At 47.0% G+C, this 24203-nt stretch overlaps 1 protein-coding gene, 2 non-coding genes and 1 pseudogene across 11 annotated transcripts; 2 read left to right on the top strand and 2 right to left on the bottom strand.

The window, feature by feature from the left end:
• Window positions 1-263: 263 nt before the first annotated feature.
• Window positions 264-8564, bottom strand: ZNF692 (zinc finger protein 692). Of its 9 annotated transcripts, none has more exons than XM_032335173.1 (12): window positions 8478-8564; window positions 7711-7898; window positions 7395-7426; window positions 6790-7053; window positions 6229-6277; window positions 5990-6115; window positions 5454-5672; window positions 5289-5366; window positions 5111-5189; window positions 3586-3700; window positions 878-977; window positions 264-743 (listed from the first exon to the last, which is right to left on the bottom strand). In XM_032335173.1, the coding sequence occupies exons 2-12, from the start codon at window positions 7884-7886 to the stop codon at window positions 440-442; spliced, it is 1542 nt and encodes a 513-aa protein (XP_032191064.1). In that variant the 5' UTR covers window positions 7887-7898; window positions 8478-8564; the 3' UTR covers window positions 264-439. The 9 variants fall into 9 exon arrangements, with proteins under 9 accessions (XP_032191064.1, XP_032191063.1, XP_032191061.1 ...); XM_032335172.1 differs by having other exon boundaries at window positions 6790-6885; window positions 8428-8483; XM_032335170.1 differs by having other exon boundaries at window positions 5454-5669; window positions 5990-6112; window positions 8428-8483.
• A 6764-nt stretch (window positions 8565-15328) lies between these two features.
• LOC116587157 lies at window positions 15329-22227 on the bottom strand (annotated as a pseudogene).
• On the top strand, window positions 19236-19341 carry TRNAL-CAA. The gene is made up of 2 exons: window positions 19236-19273; window positions 19296-19341. It is a non-coding gene; the product is annotated as a tRNA-Leu (tRNA).
• Window positions 19657-19728, top strand: TRNAE-CUC. The gene has a single exon. It is a non-coding gene; the product is annotated as a tRNA-Glu (tRNA).
• Window positions 22228-24203: the final 1976 nt, after the last annotated feature.

Genomic DNA, 24203 nt, shown 5'->3' on the forward strand with positions numbered 1-24203 from the left:
TCACTGGAATGACCCAGTGCTCTCCATATGTTGCAGCCTACCCTTCTTGAGTACAAGAACAGGTATGACACTCCACAGAAAAGGACTGCAAAGTGCCAAAGCAAACTGAGAAAGAAAGCTGGGTCCTTGAGGTAGGGGCCTGCAGAGAGAGTAATACAGCCCACACCCATGGTAAACTCAGGCATATTCTGGTAGCGCCTGCTTCTAGAGAAATCAGGATTCCTGCACTTCAGGTGCCAAAATAGTCACTCTGCCCACGTACGTCCATGTGAAATACTGGGTTTATTCTGTCCTTTAGGAAGACTAAAAGCCTGGCTTGTTTTTCTGCCTCCACCCTAAACTTCCTGACACCCGGGTTTCTGGGGACCAGGCACCTGGTACTTCTCTTCCTTGCTCCTCTTCAGTCTCCAGGGTCTGGTTCCTCAGAGCTCAGGAATGCTCACTGCTGAGGGAGCACGGTCAGAGCCTGAGGAACCACAGAGGGCCTGGACTCATCACCAGACCCCAGGATCAGAGAGGCTGAGATGCTGGGACAGGGCTCCGATGGGCCGGGTGACTCTTGTGGGGCTGGGAGCAGGGCTGGATGGCTTTTGCTGCAGTGAGCTGCAACGCTGTCTGGCTTCTCGAAACGCTTGCCGCAAAACTCACAAGGGAAGCGCAGAGTAGCGGCTGTCTCCGCGTGCTTGCGCCGGTGCCAGTTCAGGGAAGCCTTCTGGCGGCAGGTGAACCCGCAGATCTCACACCTGAGCCAGGGACAGCGGAGGGAAGGACAGGGCTTCAGCCCATCGTGACTTCCCCAGGGGCTCCCCCTCCTTCAGCTCTGTCTTGCTTGCCCACCCGCAGCCCAACCTTCCCACCCTCCTCCCTGCACACTCACTGCAGGGGTTTCTCTCCAGTGTGGATGCGCCGGTGGATGACGAGGTTGCTGCTGGTGCGGAAAGACCGGGCGCAGAACTCACAGATGTAGTCCCGGGTGTCTGCGGGTTCACAGGGCTCACCCCAGCAACCATCCCCAGGCCATGGCCCCTCCTCAGCCCAGCCCACCTGCCAACCCTCACAGGAGTACTGGCCCCAATCAACCAGCTTATGCACCACCCCTCAGGCCCCCAACAGTGCCCCTTGGCTGTCAGCTGCCAATCTGTTCCATTTTCCCTGAACCTGCCTCCCTACCAGCACTGACCACCTGCCCTCTGTGCTTCTCCAGCATTTCTCTCAGTCCCGCTGTGGTTTTTCTCCTATACCTCCCAAGTCTCTGGGCAGGCTCTACAGGAGGTATCCCTGCTTCTTGGGGCATTCTTTAGACCTCTGTCTCACCACCACGTGTATAACCCCACATGTACCCCTGCAGCCTTCTTCCCCATTACTCCATCACATTTCCCAAACCTCCGGCCCCAGGCCCTCTCCTCAGCCATTACTCGTGTTATTGCTTTGCCTTCTACACGTCCAGCACTCCACATTTCTGTTCCCGGACCTGCACTGACCTGGTCTCCCCCCCACTCTCAGCCACCACTCCCAGAGCACTGCACCTCCTTGAAATCTCCATTTCAAGCATCCCAGCTCCAGCAACGGCCTTCTACTTTGTCCCGCTACAATAAGCCTGTGACTGCAGGCTGCCAGTCCAGCAGCCTGTTGCCTTCCCACTGTCCCCCTCCACACTCCTTAACCAGATCCCTTTTCTTGGGGTATCTTTGTAGCCTCCTTTGCTCACACTATGAACTCACTAGCTGCTCTCTACCTTAGCTGCATCAAGGTAAACACAACCCTTGGCCTGTTCCAGGAATACACAGGTGTGGTATGGGGAGCAGAAACACAACCCACAATCCATTCGCCTATGCCTCAGTCTTTCCTTTTCATTCACAACCACAAGTCCCAAGGGCCCACCATATGCCTCTGCATTTCATGGCCAGTTCACTCTGCCGCTCTCAAGAGTCCAGAAGGCCATTTTCCATACCACCTCCTCTCTCTGCTAGCTCATTCAGCAGTGGTCTCATTCTTCAAGTCACCAGGGAGAAAGAGAACCCAGAAAGAATATAGTCCCCTGACCTGATCCATCCACCAGTTCGCCTCTGCCCATATACGTGACTATCCCTTTCTCCGTCCACTGCAGTCGCCCTCCAACTGTGCAGAGACCCACTACTTCTCCCTGACCAGAGGTTCCCCCATTACCCCCCAAACCCAGACATCAGTAAGCCTTTTCTCTCAGTGGGATCATTTCCATCTCTGTACCCGCAAACTCACAGCCTCCAGCTAAGACCCCATTTCTCTACTTGTCTTCACAGCAACACTCCAGAGAGTGGCCCATACTTGCTACTTCTACTTCCCCAGCTGCTCCCTGCCTTGAACTCACTTCGTTCTGGCTGTCCTCCCTTGTCACACACTACCTTGTCATCTAGTCAAAGGTGGCGTCCCACCACCACATCCGGTGGCCTGTCCTCATCTTAGTCTCGTAGCACTGGCACAACCTACCCCCCCCACCCACCCCACAGAACACTCTCTCCACTTGGGTCCTCAAATACTGTTCTTTTCATCTGCTTCACCAGGCGCTTGGGAGCTGCCCTTCCCACCTGCACCGCTCAGAACTCTCTTCTACCTAAGCTCACTCCATGTAAGTACCCTCTACCCTCAACCCCAAAGACCACCCACTTGCTTGTGATGAACACATTTTTCCTCCATCATCTCTGAACTCCAGACTCACATCTTCTGGGATGTCTAAATTAGCATGTCCCAAATAAAATGTCCCTTTCCTAAAGCCTGCCTCTCCCTTATTTCCAGGAAATCTCATCACCTCTGCCCAGTTGCTCAGGCTGGAATCCTTCAAGTCAGCCTTGATGCCCTCTTGCCAATCCACCTGTAGCCAGTGTGTCCTTCTTACAGTGGCCATTGGGCTCTACCTTCACACTCCCATCAGCCTCCAGCCACATCCCCCTACCAACCCAACTGGACCTGCTGTCACTGTGCACTGTGTGTTCCTACAGTCCCATTTCTCCACATGGCAGTCACTTTGCTCCTCTTAAAGTCAATTGTGTCCTTCTACCATACACGACCTTATCTCGTTTGGCCAGAAGCCAAGCCATGCTGATGGTAGCCTTGGAGACCCCAAGCACCTGTCTGATCTCTTTTCCTTCCTTTCTAACTTCCTGGCCTCCTCTCCCTTTCCGGAACACACCACACAGAAGCCAGGTCAGGGCCTTCCCAGTGCTGCCCATAGACATGGACAAGCCTCAATTTCTCCTTTCACTTAGGTCTTTGCTCAAAGCATCTTCCCTTTCTACCAGAGAGACTCCTCCCTTGTGCTCTCCTTCGCCTTCCGGGCTTTTACATCTCTTTGTAGCCCTCTATCACTAGAGTGGACATCTTATGAAGTAAGGATTTCCTTCTTTGTTCACTTTTGTATCTCAGCACCTAGAACAATCTCAGGCAGGTGGGTGCTCACCACACAGAGAACTGAGTATGAGAGTCATCCCATGGAGGGGTGATGGGACATGCAGATAGGAGGTGACAGGCCCCACAGGAAAGTGAAGGGACCCATAAGGGCAGGGGACAGCACCCACAGGAAGAAAATGAGGAGGCATTTCTACCACTCACCACTGTGCAGTTTAACATGCTCCTTCAAGTGTTTCTTAAAGTTGAAGGACTTCCCACAGGCTGGCTCTGGGCAGGAAAAGGACTTTTGGTGGATGTGCTGGTACTTCTTGTGGTGCTAGGAAAGGAAACAGGTAATGTCAGGGAGGCCACGAGAGCTGGCCCAGCAGGCAGGCTCCTCTGCCTGCCCGCTTTCCCCAATAGTTCTGTCACCACCAGCTCCCATCATCCTGGCCAGTCCTCATCCGACTGCGAGCACCCCATCCCATCCTGACACTAAACACTGCCCTCATCCTATCCCGTCCTTGACTTGCATTATCTCACATTTCTGCCACAACCCTCCTTACAAAGCCCAGTTCTCTGAACAAAGGGCCATTCTGGTGACGCTCTTGGTTCCCTAATCATGAAGTTGCTGTCTGCTGGGAATGAGAACACAATCTACGTAGGTATGACTACCTTCTTCAGTATCAGTGTACGACAATGTTGCCCAGACTGCCTACTTTATTAAAAGCTCATCATGAGTATTTATTATATGACGTTTTCCTAAATCTGCTTTGGAAACACACATACACACACACACACACACACATATGCATGCTCTCAACCTGGAACACTTTAAGGGCAGCGTGTTCTTTAACTCCCTGAGTATGTCTGGGAAATTGTTCTCCTGTCTGACCGAATTTTGCATCCTGGCTCCATAAACTGCATGGGCTGTCCTCTTTTCTATAATCCCACTTCCCCATAGTTAAACTGCTGCTGAAGCTGCTTCAGTCTTCATCAAGAGCCTCCTATGTTTGACTGGCCCCACTAAAGTCCTTATCCCAGAGCTTTCCTATCACAGGGGGCTGACGTACCCGTTTCCTCTCCCAAATCCCATCCACCATTGCTTCACCATCCCTCTGGTCTGGGCTCTCCCTCAGTTTCAGGACATCATCTGGGAGGGCTCTGGGTTAGGTGTGGGTCTGTGGCCTTCCCTCTTTGTGCCTCAAACCTCTCCTACAGTTAGGCTGCATCTTCTTGTCCTCTGGCACTAGAACTACCCACTCCAACCAGCAGGGCCCAGTGGCTGAGTGCAGACTCTGGAACCCCAGTGCAACCACATTAGCTTTCAATGTGCCTCAGTTGCCTCACCTGTAGGAGGAAAAGTCTTGGCACCTACTCCCTAGGGATGTTTTGGAGACCAGAAGTTGATGATCCACATCAACTGCTTAGAAAGATGCTAGCACTCCAAGACCCTGAGGAATGCCACTGTCATCCCAATGTGACCCTTGGAGGGCAGACACAACCAGCAGTGACAAGCAGCAGCTGTGCACCTGACGCTTAGTTTTCTTCCTTATCTACAGCTGTTTGTTTAGTGATTAACTCTAGGTGAGCTCTGCAGGTCCAGCTCTTCTCTTCCTATCTCCAAATCCACCCACACCCTGAGCTTCTTTGCTTCAGCTTCTCCTTCACCTCCGCATTTCCTTAAGCCCTTCTCATATACCTCTGAGGCCACATAGAGCCCAGTCTGTGACCCTCATGTCCTCACATTCAAATACTGCCGGTTGGAGAAGATCCTTCCACAGCCAGGGAAGTCACAAGGCAGCAGCTCTCTTTTGGCAGCTTTCCTGGGGGGGAAATATAGGCAGGAGCATAAAGACTCCCACAGGCTCTCCTCAGCCCCCTCTTCTCACTCCCCTCCCCAGAGCCCCCTCCCCGAGGCCTACCTAATTCTCTTGGGGCCGATCTGTGTTGTGTCCTCCTCCCAGGCCAAGGTCAGAGCAGACTGGGCCTGACTCCCAGGGCTATGGGCAGCAAAGAGGGAGCAGAGGGCCTCGAGGGAGGGCCATGTCCCAGGATGCCCCTGCCCTCTGTCTCAGCCAACAGGTTACCTGGCCTGGGGCTCAGTCTGCTGGGCTGCTTGAGGGGTCCCTCTGAGTTCTGGCTGTACCCCAACTTCCATAGGCAGAAGAGCTCCAGAACCCGATGAGGATGTTGAAGATGGTACAGCAAGTGGATTGAGGGGAGCTGCTGGGGCCGGGGGTGTCTCCCCATCCTTAAGTGCATGGGTGACAGGGGAAGGAAGTACTCTGGAGGCATCTGGATCACTGCTGAAAAGAGAAGGAAAAGAAGGGCATTATCTCCCTGGGCTCTTAGCTAGCTTTCAACCCAACCCCAGCCCCTAAATTGCCAAGATCCCAATCTCAGAACAATGCTACCATTACCCTAGGATCTATGTTCACAACTACTTTCATCTTTCATTTTCCTCTGAGCCTACCTTCATCCCCTTTCCCCAATTCAGAGCCTCCAATTCTTTCTGCCTTCCCCACCAATAAGCCTTTCCCTTGAATCTGGAAAGCCTGGGATCCCTGACCAGCTGTTCCCTCCCTGCTGCTCTGTTCAACATCTTTCCACAGCCCCAACTTGCTCGTCCGGGGAGGAGCTGTAGGTCCATGGGCTGGCATCACTGAGCATCTCCTCTTCATCCTCATCTTCCTCCTCCCCGTCTTCTCCTGGGGTTGGGAAGGTCTCCAGTAGGGGTACCACTTCCCTGCTGGACCAAGAAAGGGAAGCCTCAGGCTCTGCTCACTCACCCTTGAAATTCACCCAAGTCTAGCCTTTCCCTCCCACCACCCCTCACCGACCGCCCCCCCACCCCCACCTCACCTGGGCAGCTTGGCCTCTGGAGTCCTCTCATCATGCTCAGCTGCCAAACCTGTTGACAAAGGTAGGGTCAGAGGGGAAGGAATTCTGGGCTGGGGGCATGAGGACACATACATTTCTAAGGTTTGAAGTGGTGGGAGGACTCTTGGGAAGGAGAAGGGTGCAGAGGCTACAGGGATCGGAAGGGGTATTTTCTTTGAAGATGATACATTCACATGGTTCAAAAAATAAAAGTATAAAAAGATACACTTTGAAAAATCTCTTTTCTGATATTGTCCCCCAATCACCTAGTTCTTCCCACAGAAAACCTTCCAGAGAAGGTTTATATACATTCATAATATACATATATTCATTCTCCTCTTATTTTTCCACCAATGGTAACACAACATAAATCTTATTCTGTATTTTGCTTTTTATACCTAAAAATATATTTGAGGATAGACTTGTCAGCCTAGTTTCTCCACTGAGAAAGGATCATTTTTAGAAAATGGGGCTCTAAGCCACAGAGATGGGAACCTTATTCTCCCTCGCTTTTCTTCGTAACTCTTCTTTCCTGAAGCCTACCTGCAGGCTCCTGGCCACTCCTGGCCTCCAGACACCAGCTTCTCCAGGCAGTATTTGGACAGGAAGCTGGCTTGGGCTCCTCTGGAGATATGGAGCCTGAAGAGGGGCCCCAGGAGAAGGTGTGGCCTGCAGAGCACTCCCACACAAGCCCCCCATCTTGGCCCCCGGGCCCCCGAAGGCCTGGCACCAGGCTGCACTCTCGGCTGTGGGCATGGGACAAGAGCACCAGATACTGCAGACCCTTGGGAGGCAAAGGCTCAGGACCTGAAGTGGTGAAGGCAACAGTCAGGGCAAGCTGGGAAGCCTCCCACTCTCACCCTCGGACACGCCCTCACAGCCCTGTCCCCCAACGCCCTGGGCAAGGCCAGTCCCTAGTTCAGTTAACCATTCTTCAGAGCCCAGAATCCCCAAGGTCCTGAGACGTTGCTGTCTTCTCCGCAAGCTGCCCCCCTTAAACTACCCTGGGCTCCCCAACTCCCCCACCTTTTCCCAAACTCACTCAGGGTCCCCTCTGCTCCAGTCCTTCCTAAGGCTGCTTCTGGGTCCTGTTGCCCCTCTCCCCTCCCTGGCTCCAGACCCCCTACCTCTAGTGATCTCCGCCCTACCTGCACAGAGCACACAGCCTGAAGAAGTGTACCTGCGAGGGGAAGGGGGCGGAGGGGAGAAGACAGGCAGCTTAGGGAGGGATCCCAGCCAGCGGGTGCCTTCAGCTCTCAGCACGCACACACTTTCGGGCGCCCTATTCGCCGGGGACCAAGAGGACGGCAAGGGACCCACAGAAGCCACCAATCGCACAGGCCGTTCGGCCGAACCGAGGCCCGTGCAGGTGGGGAGAAGCAGAGGGTAGGCCCCGGACCAGGGGAGGGGACTGGGCGTGGCGACCTGGGTGCCCTCCCCCGCAGGCCCGCGCCGGCCCCTAACCGGTCCAACAGGAACTTAGCGAGTTGCGAGTGCAGGGAGAAGCCCAGCCGCTCCTTGAGGAGGCACCACTGCTCCATGTGGCCGCCCAGGCGAATGCGGCACTTGCTGCGGCGCGCGTCCAGCTGCCGCCGCTTCTCCTGCCGCCTGCGGGACGCGTCCACCGGGGAGGAAGCCATGGGCACCGGGACCTACCGGGCGGAGGAGACGCGCGTGTGGGCGGGCCCGAGGCCCCGGCTCCGCCTGCCGCGGGGGCCGCGGTTGGCTCGTCGGCCACCTGGGAGCCGGATCGAGTCATTCCGGCGGCGTCCGCGGCCCCGGCGCCCTCACCGCCCCGGCTGACGTTACGGCGCGTGGACCGCCGGGCGGCGGGCGGCAGCGAGACGGGGTCGAGGCCGAACAATGGCCGGACCTGAGACGCCGAAGCGCTGGCACGGGGCTGAGGGCCACGGAGGACTTTCAACTGGGGTTGCTCAGGGGGCAGGGGCAGTTTCCCCTGAGAAGAGCACGGGCCTTTACTGGCGGGCGGGGGACGGAGCTGGCGCCGCCGGGGGGCGCTCTTCGTGGCGGGGCGACCGTGGCTGGGGCCGGGTCTGGACGGCGTCCCCACCCCGGCTCGGGCCGCCCCACTTAACGCTCGCTGTTAGGACACGCCGATTCCGAAGGCAGCGCCCAGGCCACCGAGAGCGCCAGCCGCGGTCCACCCCCACCTGGCCTTACCTGCGAGCCCCCACCCGCCCTCAGCCTAACTGCGCCTGCGCCTCCCCCACCTCGCGCGCACCGCCGCCGTTTCTCTTTTAAGAGGAACCCGTCCCCCTCCGCGTCGGTGGCTGCAGCCCGGAACTGGGGCCGGGGCGGCTGGGAGGGGACGAGTCGAACCCGTGGCATGCGCCTGCGCATTGGCCACGGCGCGCACTGCCTGCCGGGAGGCGTAGTTCCAGCAGGGATGGCTCCAGCTCGCTGCGGAGCTGCGGGGAAGCAGTGCGGAGGTGGCTTCTGTCGCGAGTATCTGCGCTTGATGCGGGAAATGTATAGAGCCAGGTCCTTCCCCTGGGTGCCAGCCCCAGCCCCTCCAGCCTGCTCTGGGATGTCTCCTCCACAGCTGTTCCTGTTTTGTACCTCACCAACAATTTCTCCCTCTTAGTTGCCACCAACATGCAAACACGTGCCACAGAATCAGCCACCCTGAAAACCGCCTAGACGCCACTCTAGAACCCAAGGGCCCATCCAGCTACGGACCCTTCCCTCTGGGGCATCAAAAGTTCTCTGAAAAGTGGCCCAGATTCACTGCGGACTCTTTTTCACTTCCCATTCTCTCTTCAGATGACTCTGGGGGGAGTTCCTCCCCATCAAGCCGTTGGAATGGTTCTCAAAGTCACTTGGGGTGGCCTCTCCACCTTCAGAGCAACATCTGACAATGCAGATGTTTCCCTCCATACTCCTCTACCCCAAACCCCAATGGCTTCTGGAACTTCACACTTTTCTGGTTTTCTACCTTCCTCATTTGCTCCTCCTTTCCTTTGCTGGACCCTCCACCACTGTACCACCAAAATACTCTGTCCCCATGGATTGGAACCAAGATCAAATATTCTCTTGGATCTTTTCTTGATTGATCTACTTGTCCCATGGATTTTTTTTTTCTTCTAAGTTTTTTATTTAACTTGCAGTTAGTTAACATACAGAGTAATATTGGTTTCAGGTGTGGGATTTAGTGATTTCTCACATATAACACACAGTGCTCATCACAACCTGTGCCCTGCTTCATATCCATCACTTATTTCACCCATCTCCCACACCCAACTACCCTCGAGCAACCCTTAGTTCTGTATAGTTAAGAGTTAGCTTTCTGGCGCCTGGGTGGCTCTGGTCATGATCTCAGGGTCCTAGGATTGAGCCCCCACCCTGACCTGCCCTCACCCCCCTTGCTCGTGTGTGCTTTCTCTCTCAAATAAACAAGTAACATAAAAAAAAAAAAAAAAAAGGAGTCTGTTTTTCCTCCTTTTTTTCTTCTCCCTACCTGTTAGGCTTCCTAAATTCCACATATGAGTAAAATCATGTGGTATTTATCGTTCCCTGATTCAGTTCACTTAGCATAATATACTTTAGCTCCATCCTGGTGCTGCAAATAGCAAGATTTCATTCTTTTTGATGGCTGAGAGATAGAAGTATATATATGAATATATACATATATATATATATGAATATATGTATACCATCTTTATCCATTTTATCCATTCGTTAGCTGATAAAATGAACATTTGTTCTCTTTCCATAATTTGACTATTGTGGACATTGCTGCTATAAACATGGGGGTGCATGTACCACTTCAAATCAATATTTTTGTATCCCTTGAGTAAATACCCAGTAGTACTATTGCTGGATCATAGGGTATTACTATTTTTACTGTTGGAGGAACTTCCATACTGTTTTCCAGGATTACTGCACCAGTTTGCATTCCCACCAACAGTGAAAGAAGCTCCCTTTTCTCCACATCCTCACCAGCATCCGTTGTTCTCTCTGTTAATTTTAGCCATCATGGCACTGTGAGGTGGTATCTCATCATAATTTTGATTTGTAGTTCCCTGATGATGAATGATGTTGAGCGTCTTTTCATGTGTCTGTTTTCTTTGGAAAAAAATGTCTGAATAGACATGAATATGTCTTCCACCTATTATTTAAGTGGATTATTTGTTTTGGGGGGTGTTTAGTTTAATAAGTTCTTTATATATTTTGGACAGTAACCCTTTATCAGATTTATCATTTGCAATTATCTCCTCCCATTCCATAGGCTGTCTTTTAGTTTTGTTACTTGTTTCTTCCACTGTGCAGAAGCTTTTTATTGATAAAGTCCCAACAGTTCATTTTTGCTTTTGTTTCTCTTGCCTCTGAAGATGTGTCTATTAAGAACCTACTGCCTAGGTCAAAGGGAGTGTTCCCAGTGTTCTTCTCTAAGATTCTGGGGGTTTCCTGTCTCACATTTAAGTCTTCCGTCCATTTTGAGCTTATTTTTGCATATAGTGTAAAAAAGTGATCCAGTTTCATTCTTCTGCATGTGGCTGTCCAATTTTCCCAGCACCATTTGTTGAAGAGACTGTCTTTTTTCCATCAGATATACTTTCCTCCTTTGTCAAAGATTAGTTGATCATATAGTTTTGGGTCCATTTCTGAGCTGTCTATTCTCTTCCATTGATCAATGTGTCCATTTTGCAGCCTGTACCATTCTGTTTTGAGACTACATTTTTGTAATACAGCTTGAATTCAGAATCCTCATGCATCCAGCTTTGGTTTCCTTTTTTGAGATTGCTTTGTTATTTGGGGTCTTTTGTGGTTCCATACAAATTTTAGGATTGTTTGTTCTAGCTATGTGAAAAATGCTCCTGGTATTTTGATAGGGATTGCCTTAAATGTATAGATTGCTTTGAAAAGTATAGACATTTTAGTTTTGTTTTGTTTAGTTTCTAGATATGCAATTAGCCATTACTAGCTTTTGATGTAGTGTTCAATGATTCATTAGTTGTGCATAACACCCAGTGCTCATCATATCACATGCCCTCTTTAATGCCCATATCTCAGTTACCCCATCCCCTCACCCACCTTCCCTCTGAAACCCTCAGTTTGTTTCCTGGAGTTAAGAGCCTTTCAGGGTTTGTCTCACTTGCTGATTTCTTCCCATTCAGTTTTCCCTCCCTTCCTCTATGATACTCTGTGCTATTTCCTATATTCCACATATGACTGAAACTATATAATAATTGTCTTTCTCTGCTTGACTTATTTCACTTAATGTAATCCCTTCCAGTTCCATCCATGTCGATGCAAATGATGGGTATTTATCCTTTCTGATGGCTGAGTAATATTCCATTGCATATATGAACCACATCTTCTTTATCCTTACATCTGTTGAAGAACATCTGGGCTCCTTCCACCGTTTGGCTATTGCGGACATTGCTGCTATGAACATTGGGGTGCATGTGCCCCTTCTTTTTCTACATCTGTATCTTTGGGCTAAATACCCAGTAGTGCAGTTGCTGGGTCATTGGGTAGCTCTATTTTTAAAGTCTTGAGGAAATTCCATACTGTTTTCCAGAGTGGCTGCACTAGCTTGCAGCCACTCTTACTACCAATAGTGTAAGAGAGTTCCCCTTTCTCCACAGCCTCACCAACATTTGTTGTTTCTTGTCTTGTTAATTTTAGCCATTTTGACTGGTAGAAGTTGGTATCTCATTGTGGTTTTGATTTGGATTTCCATGATGACAAGTGATGTGGAGTGTTTTTTCATGTGTCTGTTAGCCATTTATATGTCTTCTTTGGAGAAGTGCCTATTCATGTCTTCTGCCCATTTCTGGACTGGATCATTTGTTTTGTGGGTATTGAGTTTGATAATTTCTTTATACATCTTGGATATCAGCCCTTTATCTGTAACATCATTTGCAAATATCTTCTCCCATTCCGTGGGTTGCCTCTTAGTTTTTGTGACATTTCCTTTGCTGTGCAAAAGCTTTTTTATTTTGGTGAAGTCCCAAAGTTCATTTTTGCTCTTTTAGGATGGAATGTTCTACATTATCGCCCTTGACCCGCAAGGAAGACAAGAAGCCTGCTTCAGTGTTAATGCTTCATTCCCCGTTTATTTAATGCTTCATCCCGTTTATTTGGTCAACTTCCTTAGCTTATATGCAGCAGGGTGACCAATAAGGGGCCAAGCAATGGGGAAAGCCAATGAGAGTCTTGTTACTATGCTGATTAAATTTGAAACAGCCAATGACTATGTCCTCCTTTAGGTGGGCTTCACCAGAAAGTTCGTTGTTTACTTGCAGCGTATTTTGCTGGCAGTGAGCCAAGCGCCATCTTGTAATGGCGGGGACTTTCCTGGCCAGAGGCAGTCCCCGACACTACATAGTTCTGTTAAATCTTTCCACAGAGTCCTTGTATTTATAGTGGGGGGTGGGGGTGGAAAATGGCACCTGCCAGCTCCCTTGTTTTCAGAGAAGTCCTGTAACATGTTCCAAAATCATTACAAATAGGTCTGTCTCCCATTTGCCCCCTGGCATTGTGTGAACTGCCATTTTCATGTTGCCTTTGTGGACTCCTGTCTCTTGAAGGGATGCAACCCAGCTATCACTCACACTCCTGGCCAACCCTGTGGTGAGTCAGCATATTTTTTAAGTTCCAGGCTCCAAGTCCCAACTGTTTTTACAAACTCATGGATTTCAGTCCCTCTGGTTTTTAAAGACAAATGTTATGTGGTTTTGTACTACCCCTCTGAGCTCAGGATGGGAAAGACCATTTCTTTGCCCTCTCCATGTATGTCATCCTTGGGGCAATCTTCCTCCACCTTTCTGACCTTCCTAACCTATGAGATGCAGCTTCTTCACTGTATTTAGTGGTGGAGTTTGTTCTGTCAGTCTTTGGATCACTTCCTACTTTATTGACTTGGATATTGACTTAGTGTTAAACATGGGATGTGCTGAGCTCAGGGTCCTCCTACTGGGTCATATTCCTGATTTGTAACTTGTGTGAAAACATATGTAGCCCTGCCTCAAATGTTTTTTTCCCAGAGTACTCCCTTCTTTGTGATGATTATGTATACTAAGTTGCTGTCCTTGGATACAATTTGAGTCCTTGGGCTCAAATAAACATCTCTTCCTTATTTTTTTTTTTTTTTAGGTTTTATTTATTTGTCAGAGAGAGAGAGAGAAAAAGCAGGGGGAGCAACGGGCAGAGGGAGGAGCTCTGCTGAGCAAGGAGCCCGGTGTGGGACTGGACTTGAGGACCCTGTGATCATAACCTGAGCTGAAGGCAGATGCTTAACCAACTGAGCCACCCAGGCATCCCTCTTCCCTGTTTTTTTTTTGTTGTTGTTGTTGTTGTTTTTTGGTTTTTTTTGTTTGTTTGTTTGTTTTTTAAATCCTACAACGTTTGTTCATTTGTGTTGGCAAGAATGAGTCCCAGCTATATCCAGAATTCAACTCTCTCTCACTGCTTGGCTTGCTGCCACCTAGTTTAGTCAGAGGGCCTTTTAGTAGCCTGTCAGTTGCTATCTCTGCTTCACTCTTGCACTCTAGAGTCTAATCGCCACATGACAGCCAGGACATCCTGGGACAGCAGACTATACCTTACCACACCTCAGCTCAAAGCTGTCCTCTTCACTCCATGTCTTGCACAGACTGGCATCAGTCCCTCTCACTCAGTCTCAACCATACTGTTTTTTGGCTTTCTTTTTTGGCCTTTGTATTTGCTCTTCCCTCTACCTGAAGCCCTCTGTCCCCAGATACTTTACCTGGTTGCTCCCTGACTCCACAAATTTCTGCTCAAAAGTCACTTCCTGAGAGGTCTTTCTCATCACCTGCCTCTCTCTACCTTTCTTTCTCTGTTTTATTTTTTGTCACAATACTTATCACTCCCAACATATAATAATTTTGTTTATTCTGGGTCTTTCTCACTGGAATATAAGCTTCTTAAGAACAGATACTTTGTTTTCTTCTCTGCTGCCTCCAGGGTCTTAGGTAGAGTAGGGCCTTCTCTGGGCATGGCAGTGGGGGTGAAGGCAGACCAAGCAAGCTGAGGAAAGGAAGCTAGCTCACTGGGGCACATGGGAGACCGTGAAGTGGGGTCAAGCTGGCCAAAAGGTCACGAAGACCAAGCAAGCTACCAGAGAACTTGAATATTATCAAACACCATCTCCAAATGCTCATGTCCTCCCTTCAGTCAGGAGCACAATGTGGTAAGAAACGATTATCCAAAAGTTGTAAATAGACAACACAGATAAATAGTGACAAACATTCTCCCTGACTCAACTTTACTTAGGCTCCTCTTATCACTGGCCTGACGCCCTGAACTCAGGAAATTTCTAGTAGACGCTTCTGTCTAACTGTCAATCTTTCTTGTAGAAACTAAACTCCAAGAAGCTTCTGTGTAGCTGTTAGTCTTAACTTTTAGAAACAAGCTAACAAACTACTAGAACAGAAAAAGAAATATTTGAGGAAAAGCCTGCCCAGATGAATCAGAAAGTGCCAGGAGTGACCAACAGTGACTTCAGCCTCATTATATTGTTAAAAATCCCTTTCTGAATATTCATCCTGCACCCTAAAAGATCCAGAGTTTCCTCCTTTGCGGAGATACACCTTTGGAAATTACTCCCTGTCATCTCCTTATTCATACAAATAAAGATGGCCTTGTAAGGCAACTCCACCTGGTGTAATCTCTGTCTGTAACTCACTGGGGAGCAGGCACACTTTGGTCCAATAACTCTTTGAGCCCTTTTTTCAACGAGGCCTCAACCTTGGGTTTCCAAGTTCATCCTTGCACTTTTTTTTTTTTAAGGTAAAGTGGTATTTACCCCAAAGATACAGATGTAGTAAAAAGACATCGAAGCCTTCAGTTTAGGTCATAATCCCAGGATCCAGGGATCCAGTCCAGGGATCAGGTCCAGGGATGGGGCCCTGGATAGGGCCCTGGATCTGGCTCCCTGCTCCTTGCTCTCTCCTCCCTTCTTGGCAGGGAGCCTGCCTCTCCGTCTGCTTTTACCCCCTGCTCATGCTCTCTCTCACAGTCTCCCCCTCTTTCAAACAAATAAGTAAAATCTTAAATAAAATACAAAACCTCTTTCTATAAATAGTAGAATAAGGAACAAATTAGGAGTTGTAGTAAAACAGCACAAGGGGCAGAAGAAATCAGAGAAGCGTATCATAGTTTAACTCTTTACTGTAACACCTGAGGTTGTCAAAAAGTAAAACCTCTCAATCTTAGAAAATACAGGTAATCCTTCATCACACATCTCTGTATTTTTACTTCCTATTTTATTTTTGTTTTTAATTTATGTTAGTTAACATATAGTTAAGGAGTAGAATTCAGAGATCCATCACTTCCTATTCTTGAGGTTAGATTCTTGAACCTAAAAATATTCAAATTAGTATTATATCTAGTTATCTACTGCCAGAAACATCTTTTGTTATGTTGTCCACAGCAGCTAATGCTACTGAAACCTCTTTGATTAGACTCCAGTCATACCCCCTCAACTGCTTAAAGAGAAACAATATCAAGGCAAAGGTATGGGACCCTAACAGACAAATCCTAGAAGAAGTAATACAGCCACTACCCAAACTGAGATTGAATAATATGCTCATTGTCACACATCTCCAGGCTGTATGCTCACAGAGTACTTCGGGGAAAAAATCCATTATTTGCTGGGTACTAAAATACTGGGCAGTTTGCTCTTTTACACTATGGCTTTTCCCAGCAGTTTTGAAGATGGACTGCAAATCGTTGACAGAACTTTGCTGGAATTGGATCTGGGGCTACAGAGATTCCTCTCCACAGCTGATTGTTCCATGCCTGGTTGTTCCAGGCTTGGGGCCACCGGGTCTGACTATTCCAGGAACAGTTGCTCCAAGACTGGCTTTTCCAGGTCTAATTGCTCCAATGTGGGTTATACCAGGTCTGGCTGCTCCATGTTGGAAGGTTCCCAAAAGCATTCATCAGGAATCCCTGGGAGTAGGCATATAAGCCTAGGTATTCTATAGTTGCTGAGCTATTCTGAGTCACACCTTTGCTATTCATTGGCCAGTTGTTTTCCTGCTGCCTCTTACATTTCATTCTCTGGTTCTGGAACCAGGTCTTCACCTGCTTATAGCAAAAGTTAAGAAAGTTAGAAAGTTCTTGCATCTGCTGGAAACAGGTATTTCTGTCTCTGAGATCTGTCACTGAGTACATATAGCTGGATCCGAGAGAATATGGTTCTGGTCTTCTGTTTCTTGCTCTGGACTGTATCTTCCTTCTTCACTGTGCTCTCCTCTATGGAAGTGGGTAGAACTCTACAGAAATGGGTGGAAGTTTTACTCTAGGGCTGGTGAAAAAATCAGGGTGTCCTGAATAGGCAGATCCATGGAGGAGGAAAGAGGAGAGAGACGGTCTCCATCTGGGTGTCTCTGTAGATGACATTTGCAAGGATGCATAATTTTCTTCAGGCCCATAAGTCTCGGGCATTGAAGAGTCCCTAGAACTGGGTGGTTCAGGATAAGGTGGGCACTGGGACTGAGCTGTATCCACACTTATTGCAAGGCCATTGTGATGCAAAAGGTAGCTGCCAAGTTGTCCAGACTGGGTAGGGAACTACCCAGTAGTTTCCTAGGGCCAGAGAGCCTTAGTTTGCCCAGAGCTATGGAGTCTAACTTTAATAATCCTAATAATAATAATAAATGGGTACTTTCAATAATCCTGATAGTTCATCCAGAATCCTTTCCCCTTGATATCTAATTGCTCTCCATATCTAATCATATACCTCATCTCCCACAATCCTCCAGGTGGTATCTCATGACTGGCCTGCCTTTAGCAGAAATCCTGTTAGCAAGAATCTCCCTACTCTCTCTTCTCAATCATTTTTCATCCACTGACTCTCATCCCTCTCCTTGACTACAAATTCTGGCTTGTCCTTGCTATATTTAGAATTGAGCCCATTTCTATATGAGATTTCATATTCCCTACTACAGCAGTTTCTGAATAAAATGTTATTACTACTTTACTACTGTACAGTTCTTGTCCTCTTGCATGCTAGGTGTCGTAAGAGTGGAGTACTTAGCCTTGTGTAGGCAGACCTTTTGGGGATTAACTGATTCCATGGGCACCTTTGATTAACTTGGCTATTTTATAATTTTGCAGGTATAGAGGTTAACTTGGAGAAAAGTGATAGCAATACAAAACGGTTTCTGCTTGAGAGCAAGGCCAGAGATTCCTACTTAAGCAATACAAGTAACATTTGTCAAGAGATGCCCCTGAATTCTCTCTGGTAAAAAACAAACAAACAGAAACAAAAACAACAACAAAACCCAAAAAACCCAAACCCAAGTAGAAATCACAACTTTAAGCACCATAGTTTATTACTGATCCTTGGGATCTTAACCTCCCTTCCATCTGTTAGCAATCTTTTTTCAACATTCCTTTGACTCATTATTTAAAAAAAAAAAAATCTTCAAAGTTCCCTTCGAATTGGTCTTAGCACCATTTGTGTCCCTCATTAATAAACTGAATAAAATCTTGTCATGTGTGGATCACATATTGCATGAGAGTCATGTGTTTTACTTCTCAAAATTATTTTTGCAAATGTCACTTCAGCAGGCCTTACTGATCATCCCAGTCTAAAGATAGAATTGCTACTTCACTGCCCTACTTTTGTTCCCACATCCCGTGTATTCATTGTGCAGATTGTTTCCCTCACTAGCAGTCAGTTTTCTGGGGCGGGGGCTTCTGAGTTTGCTCATTGCTGTATTTTCAGTGAAGTCTCAATACTCAATGAATGAATGAACCAGTGAGGGTCTGGAGCTCAATGAATGAATGAACCAGTGAGGGTCTGGAGCAGAGGAGCTGGGCCTTCCCACTAGTTGCGAAAACACACTAGCTGTTTTTGCACTCTTTCGTTAACCGTCCTCCTAAATTATTTTCCGGCTAGGCCTGACTTTTGGACTTCCCTCTCTGTCTCTGCACTGTCCAGTCCTAGCAAGATTCCTGCTGGATCAGGTTAGCCGGAATCTCCCATCCTTGATATCTGATCATCCTGGATATCTAATGGGGGTTCCTCATCCTCGACCACCCCCCAAGGTGGTATCTTACCACCCTGTCTGGCCATTTAAGATAGAATTCCCCCCCTTACCTTTGATGATGTTATCTCTTACTAATTTTCCATCTACTGACCGCCCCCCCCCCCAAATCTGGCTCCTTAGCTACAAAATTTCAAAATTTCACTTTTCACTTTTCTTTGTTGTCTTCCGAATGTAGTCCAATCTCTCCCCCAACCCCCAATGCAAGACCCCACTGCAGTGGCCCCTACACCTACACCGCCCTTAAACAGTCTTCTTTATTGTACTTCAACAAGTGTCGCGAATGAATATTTTTTTAATAGTTAGCATAATCGTTTTATTTAGCACTGTTTCTCCGTTATCTCCACGAGTGTGCGACTTAGCAGAGGAGAGGCGGATCTTGAAGGACGGCTGGGCAGGGACAGGAAGGCAGAAATACAGAATCACAGTGAAAACTCGCCACTTGCTCTGTGGCGAGTATATTTTCACGTGTTCTCCCTGGATTAACTGGCCGGGATTTCACCAGCGAGGGCCAGGGACAAGCGGCGGAGGCAGGCGTCTGGACGCGGAAAGTAGCCGCGCCCTGCAGGAGCCGGTATTTCTCCTTGCCTTTGCCGCTGCACGGCTGCGCCTGCGCAGGGTCCGGCGCCTGCGCAGGGTCCGGCGCCTGCGCAGTGGTCACCAACCCTTTCCGTTTTTCGAGGGGATTGGGTCCGACGCCTGCGCAGTGATCACCAACGTTTTCAGTTTTCCAAGGGTTTTGCGCTTTCCTCTGTTTTGGCTAGTTCGAGTCCCTGCGCGGGAGACAAAGGTTGGACGGTTCCGGGTGCTTCACAGACCCCGCACTCTTAAGGAATTCTAGGCGAGCTGCAAGCGGGAGAGCGAGAGTCAGCCCGCGCGGCGGGGGCGGGGCGGCTACTCGCACAGGAAGCGGGTTTGGCACAGCCAATCCTCGCTCCGGGTGTCAGGATGGCCGAGTGGTCTAAGGCGCCAGACTCAAGGTGCTCACCTTCCCTGCGGGTGTTCTGGTCTCTGAATAGAGGCGTGGGTTCGAATCCCACTTCTGACACATACCTTTTTTCCTTCCCCTAAAGGACCCCAAAATCATCCAGTGGCTGCTGACGCTTTCTTTTTTCTTTTCTTTTCATTTCATTTCATTTCTTTTTTTTTTTTTTTCTCATAGAGGGCAGCCATTCTCAGAATATAATGCCGCCGCAGCCCTCCGTTACCTGCCTTTCCAGATCTGCGGGGCGGAGGGACTGCTACGAGGAGGAGGAGGAGGAGGTTCAGGCACCTAAAATTTAGCCAATCATGTTCATGCCCTCAATTTGTGTCATATACCATATATTTAGTCTAGCTTAACAGAGAAAGTGCAAATAGATCTTCCCTGGTGGTCTAGTGGTTAGGATTCGGCGCTCTCACCGCCGCGGCCCGGGTTCGATTCCCGGTCAGGGAATGGGCTTTCCTTTTTTTTTTTTTTTTTTCCCCCTTTTCTTTTCACTGCAAAACCTCTAACTATATCGGGTAACTTTCACTTTTGGGAAAAAGTAACGATCAGAGGACGGTACTACGGTTAGTGAGCGCTGGCTGTGTGTCTGGCATTGTCGTATACCCCGACGCAGGCCCCACCAAATGATGCGAAAAGATATCCCTGGGGTTAAGAAGTCTCTCCAGGTGTCCAAAAGAAATTTAGAACGGGACCTGTCACCTAGAGGGGCTTCTCAGGGTGTCTTAGCTTCTCACAAGGACTCAGGTGTTGCTGGAAAACAGTCTGGTCATTCTCCCCCATACAACATCTACCTTTTTATTCTGAAGATATGTTGAATAGTTAAAATACTGATAAAATACACAAACAAACAACCGTGTTCTCGCTATCTAGATACGACCATTGGTTAATATTTTTGCTGAATTTCTCTCTCTTTTACTTGCATCCCCAGCTTGGCACCCATGTGAAAATTGCAGACATCCTTAAGCTATTCAACATTAACTTATCATCATGTGCCAATTCATATTCAAATTTCTCCCAATTGTTCCCAAAATATCTTTTGTATCTTCCCCCATCTTCAAAACCAATTGGAAGGGAGCCAAACATATATAAAAACAAAGGAAAAAGAAATTTGAAAGGACAAACATCTAAATTTAACTTACTTTTTTTATGATTTTCTATAAGTGGTACGATTATGAAAAGTCTTAATTTTCTTTGTTGTAATGTTATGCATATGCTAATTTTTCAACCATGGGTATATAAAATTTATTTGCAGATGAATCACTTTATTTGAAAAACTGCTTACATTTTACACAAAAATCAGCTCAAAATGAATTACATATTTAAATATTACATATAAAACTATAAAAATTTTGGGAGAAAATCGTCAGGACTTAGGGCTTAGTGAAGAGCTCTTAGATAACAACAAAAGTATAATCCATAAAAGAAAACATCATTAAATCAGACCTTGTAAAAATTAAAAATTTATTCTAAAGAAGACCTCATTAAGAGGATGATAAGACAAGGTATAGATAGAAAAAATATTTGTAAACCACATATCTGATAAAGGACTCATACGTAGGATACATAGAGAACTCTCAAAACAGTGGTAAAAAAGTAAAACAATCCAATTTTTAAAAATGAGCCAAAGACATGAAAAGGCATTAATATATATTTTACTGAAGTATAAATTAAAATCACAATGAGATACCACCACTCCCTTTGCAGAATGGCTAAAATAAAAAGTAGTGATAACACCAAATAGTAGTGAGGATGAAGAGAAACTGGATCACTTATTGTTAGTCAGAAGATAAATGGTACTGCCACTCTGGAAGGAGTCTGGCAATTTTTTACAATATTAAACATGTATTTACATTACAACTCAACAATTACATTCTTAGGCATTTATCTCAGGATTGATAGAGAAACAGAAATGAAAAACTGACGTTCACAAAAAAACCTTTACACAAATGTTCATAGCATATTTATTTGTAACAAGCAAAACCAGGAACAGCTGAAATGCCAGTCAGTGGGTGAATGGTTAAACAAACTGTAGAATAGGATTCCATAGACTAACACCATAGAATACCATAGAATGCTACTTAGCAAAAACAACACATGAATTATTGATATAGGAAACCGCTTTGATAGAGAGCTCAGGTAATTATGCAGAGCGAAAGACACAATCTCAATTTCAGAAGGTCAAGTACTTTTATAACATTGTGGGTAGTAGAGAGTTAGGGCCTCCCTGCCCAGATAAGTGCTGGGAGGAGAGAACTTCGGAGGAAGAGATGAGACACTGACTCATGTTCTTTAGGGTTATTAGGCAGACAGCTTCCCATTTCTCCATCTCTGCTGACTCAGTCTGACCTCAGAAGCCCTCTTCTGAAGCACGTAATGGACTGGTTAAAATAGGAAAGACAGGAAAATTATTCATCTGTCTGAATGGTGGGCTGGAAACTGACTCGAAGGAGGCTTTGTCATCTTCCCTGGACCTTCCTTTTTTCTTCCCTCATTCCTTCATTCCCAGTTAAAGACTGATTGAGGAAATCATCAACAAAGTGCCAGGCTCTGTGTTACCTTAAATGTCTGTTGGAACAAGGGACAATTGAATGAAGAAAGGAGAGAAGAAGGAAAGAAAAGAGACTGGGAGGAAGGGAAAAGGAAGGAAACGGACAGGGAAGGAGGAACGAGAGGGAAGGAGGGTAAAAATGGCCAAATGGACATGCAGAGTCAATTAAAGAATAGACACGTAATAGTGTTTATTAAGTCACTGAAAAGAATAAGAAAAAGCCCCTACCTTCAAGACCTTCTTATTTGCATAAGTAAATAGCTGTACTGAAAAACAGCTCAACTACTCAATCCATCCTTCATTCAAATTTCTTCATTTAGTTACTCTGAAATCTGCCTGAATACCTGCAGAGCACAGGGACTCTCTTCCAGAAGGAGGTCGCACTGCAGTTGCTCCATCTCTGACCAGGCTTCTAGTGGCCCCCTGGAATTCCCAGAACAGTAGGAACTCAGCAGGCAAGGTCCTCCTTCCCCCTCTCAAGGCTCCTTCCTCAGGCCTAGGCACCAGAGTACCTCTGATTCTCCATCAGCAGCTTGGTTTGGGTGGATGTGGGTGGCGAGAAGAGGGTGTGGTGGATGATTACATGGATCTCTGGGGTGAGCAGAGGTAGCGTTATGGGCTTGGTGTGGACGTAAGTCTACATTACTAGAGGTAATTATCATGTATTTTGTGTTGAATAGAGAGATGGTGGGTAGACGCAGCCACCTGTCTGTGTGAGGGTGTGTATGTGCATCTCTGGAACCATCTCTGGAGGTGAATATATGGGTTTATGTCTCATAGCCTATGCCTTTCTTTAATCTCTCAGTTGGAATATGGGTAATGCAACATACATTGTATATGGGTACTGCAACATTCCCAACATACATCTGCTGTGTGTACCCAGAGCTCCAGAAATCATCCCCTAGTCCACAGAGAACTATAGGCAAAGGAGAGTCTCTCACCCACTGCCCCTCTCTTTTATCATATAACATGCAGGTATATTATATTTAAAATTGATACACAAAGATAAAAAGGTGAAAACTACATAATTTGTTTATTGTCTCTTGGACAAAATTATTTATTTATCTTTAAAGATTTTATTTATTTGTTTGAAAGAAAAAGAATGCACAAGTAGAGGGAGCAACAGGCAGAGGGAGAAACAGGCTCCTTGCTGAGCAGGGAGCCCGTGGTGAGGCTCAGTTTACAAGCCTGGAGGATCATGACCTGAGCGAAAGGCAGACGCTTACCTACGGAGCCACCCAGGCGACCCCAAACAATGTAGTTTAGACTGACACTCACAAAACATTGCAACAATACTGTTCAGTTTTGAAATCAATCTGAAGGGTCACGATTTATCAGTTATTTTATTTTATTAATTTAATTAATTATTTAATTTGTCTCATCCAGAAACACTCTCACAGACACACTCATAATGTTTTTTTTAAATTGAGATATAATTGACATATAACATTGTATTTGTTTCAGCTGTGCAAAATAATGATTTGATATATGTATACATTGCAAAATGATCAGCACAATAAATCTAATTCACATCCAGCACCTCACAGAGTTACATTTTTTTCCTTGTGATAAGAACTTTTAAGATCTACTCTTTAGTAACTTTCAAATATACTCTTGTATATTGTATTACATTATTAAAAATAGTCACCATGCTATATAGTAAATCCCCATGACTTATTTATTTAAATTTTACTTAGTTAACATATGGTGCAATATTGGTTTCTGCAGTAGAATTTAGTGATTCATCACTTATGTACAACACTCCCTGCTCATAACAAGTGGCCTCCTCAGTATTCATCACCCATGTAGCCCATCCCCTATGCACCTCCCTCCATCAACCTTTAGTTTGTTCTCTATAGCTACAAGTCTCTTATGATTTGTTTCCCCCTCTCCTTTTCCCCCCTTCCCTTATGTTTATCTGTATTATTTCTTAAATTTCACATGTGAATGACATCATATATGAGTGACATCATATGGTATTTGCCTTTCTCTGCCTGACTTATTTGGCTTAGCATAATACTCTCTACCTCCATCCATGTCGTTGCAAATGGCAAAAGACTTATTTATTTTATAACTGGAAGTTTCTACCTCTTAACCGTCTTCATTTCACCCACCCCCACCTCCCACCTCATTTAAACTCAACTGCCTCCAAAGGCCCCATCTCCAAACACCATCACTTTGTGAATCAGGGCTTCCACATATACATTTGGGAAAGATGGATGACATTCAGTGTATAACACCTTTCACCCCTCTAGTTCTCCTTGAAGGTAAGTGCATTGCCCCTTCTGTGTGTTGGGAGCCTCATGGGGGCAGAACTTGCAGGCTTAGCTGCCAGGGTGGGGTGGTGCTGGGGGGTAAAAGAGGGGAGAGGGGG

Source organism: Mustela erminea, chromosome 3 (assembly GCF_009829155.1).
Source record: "Mustela erminea isolate mMusErm1 chromosome 3, mMusErm1.Pri, whole genome shotgun sequence".
NCBI classification, from domain to species: Eukaryota; Metazoa; Chordata; class Mammalia; order Carnivora; family Mustelidae; genus Mustela; species Mustela erminea.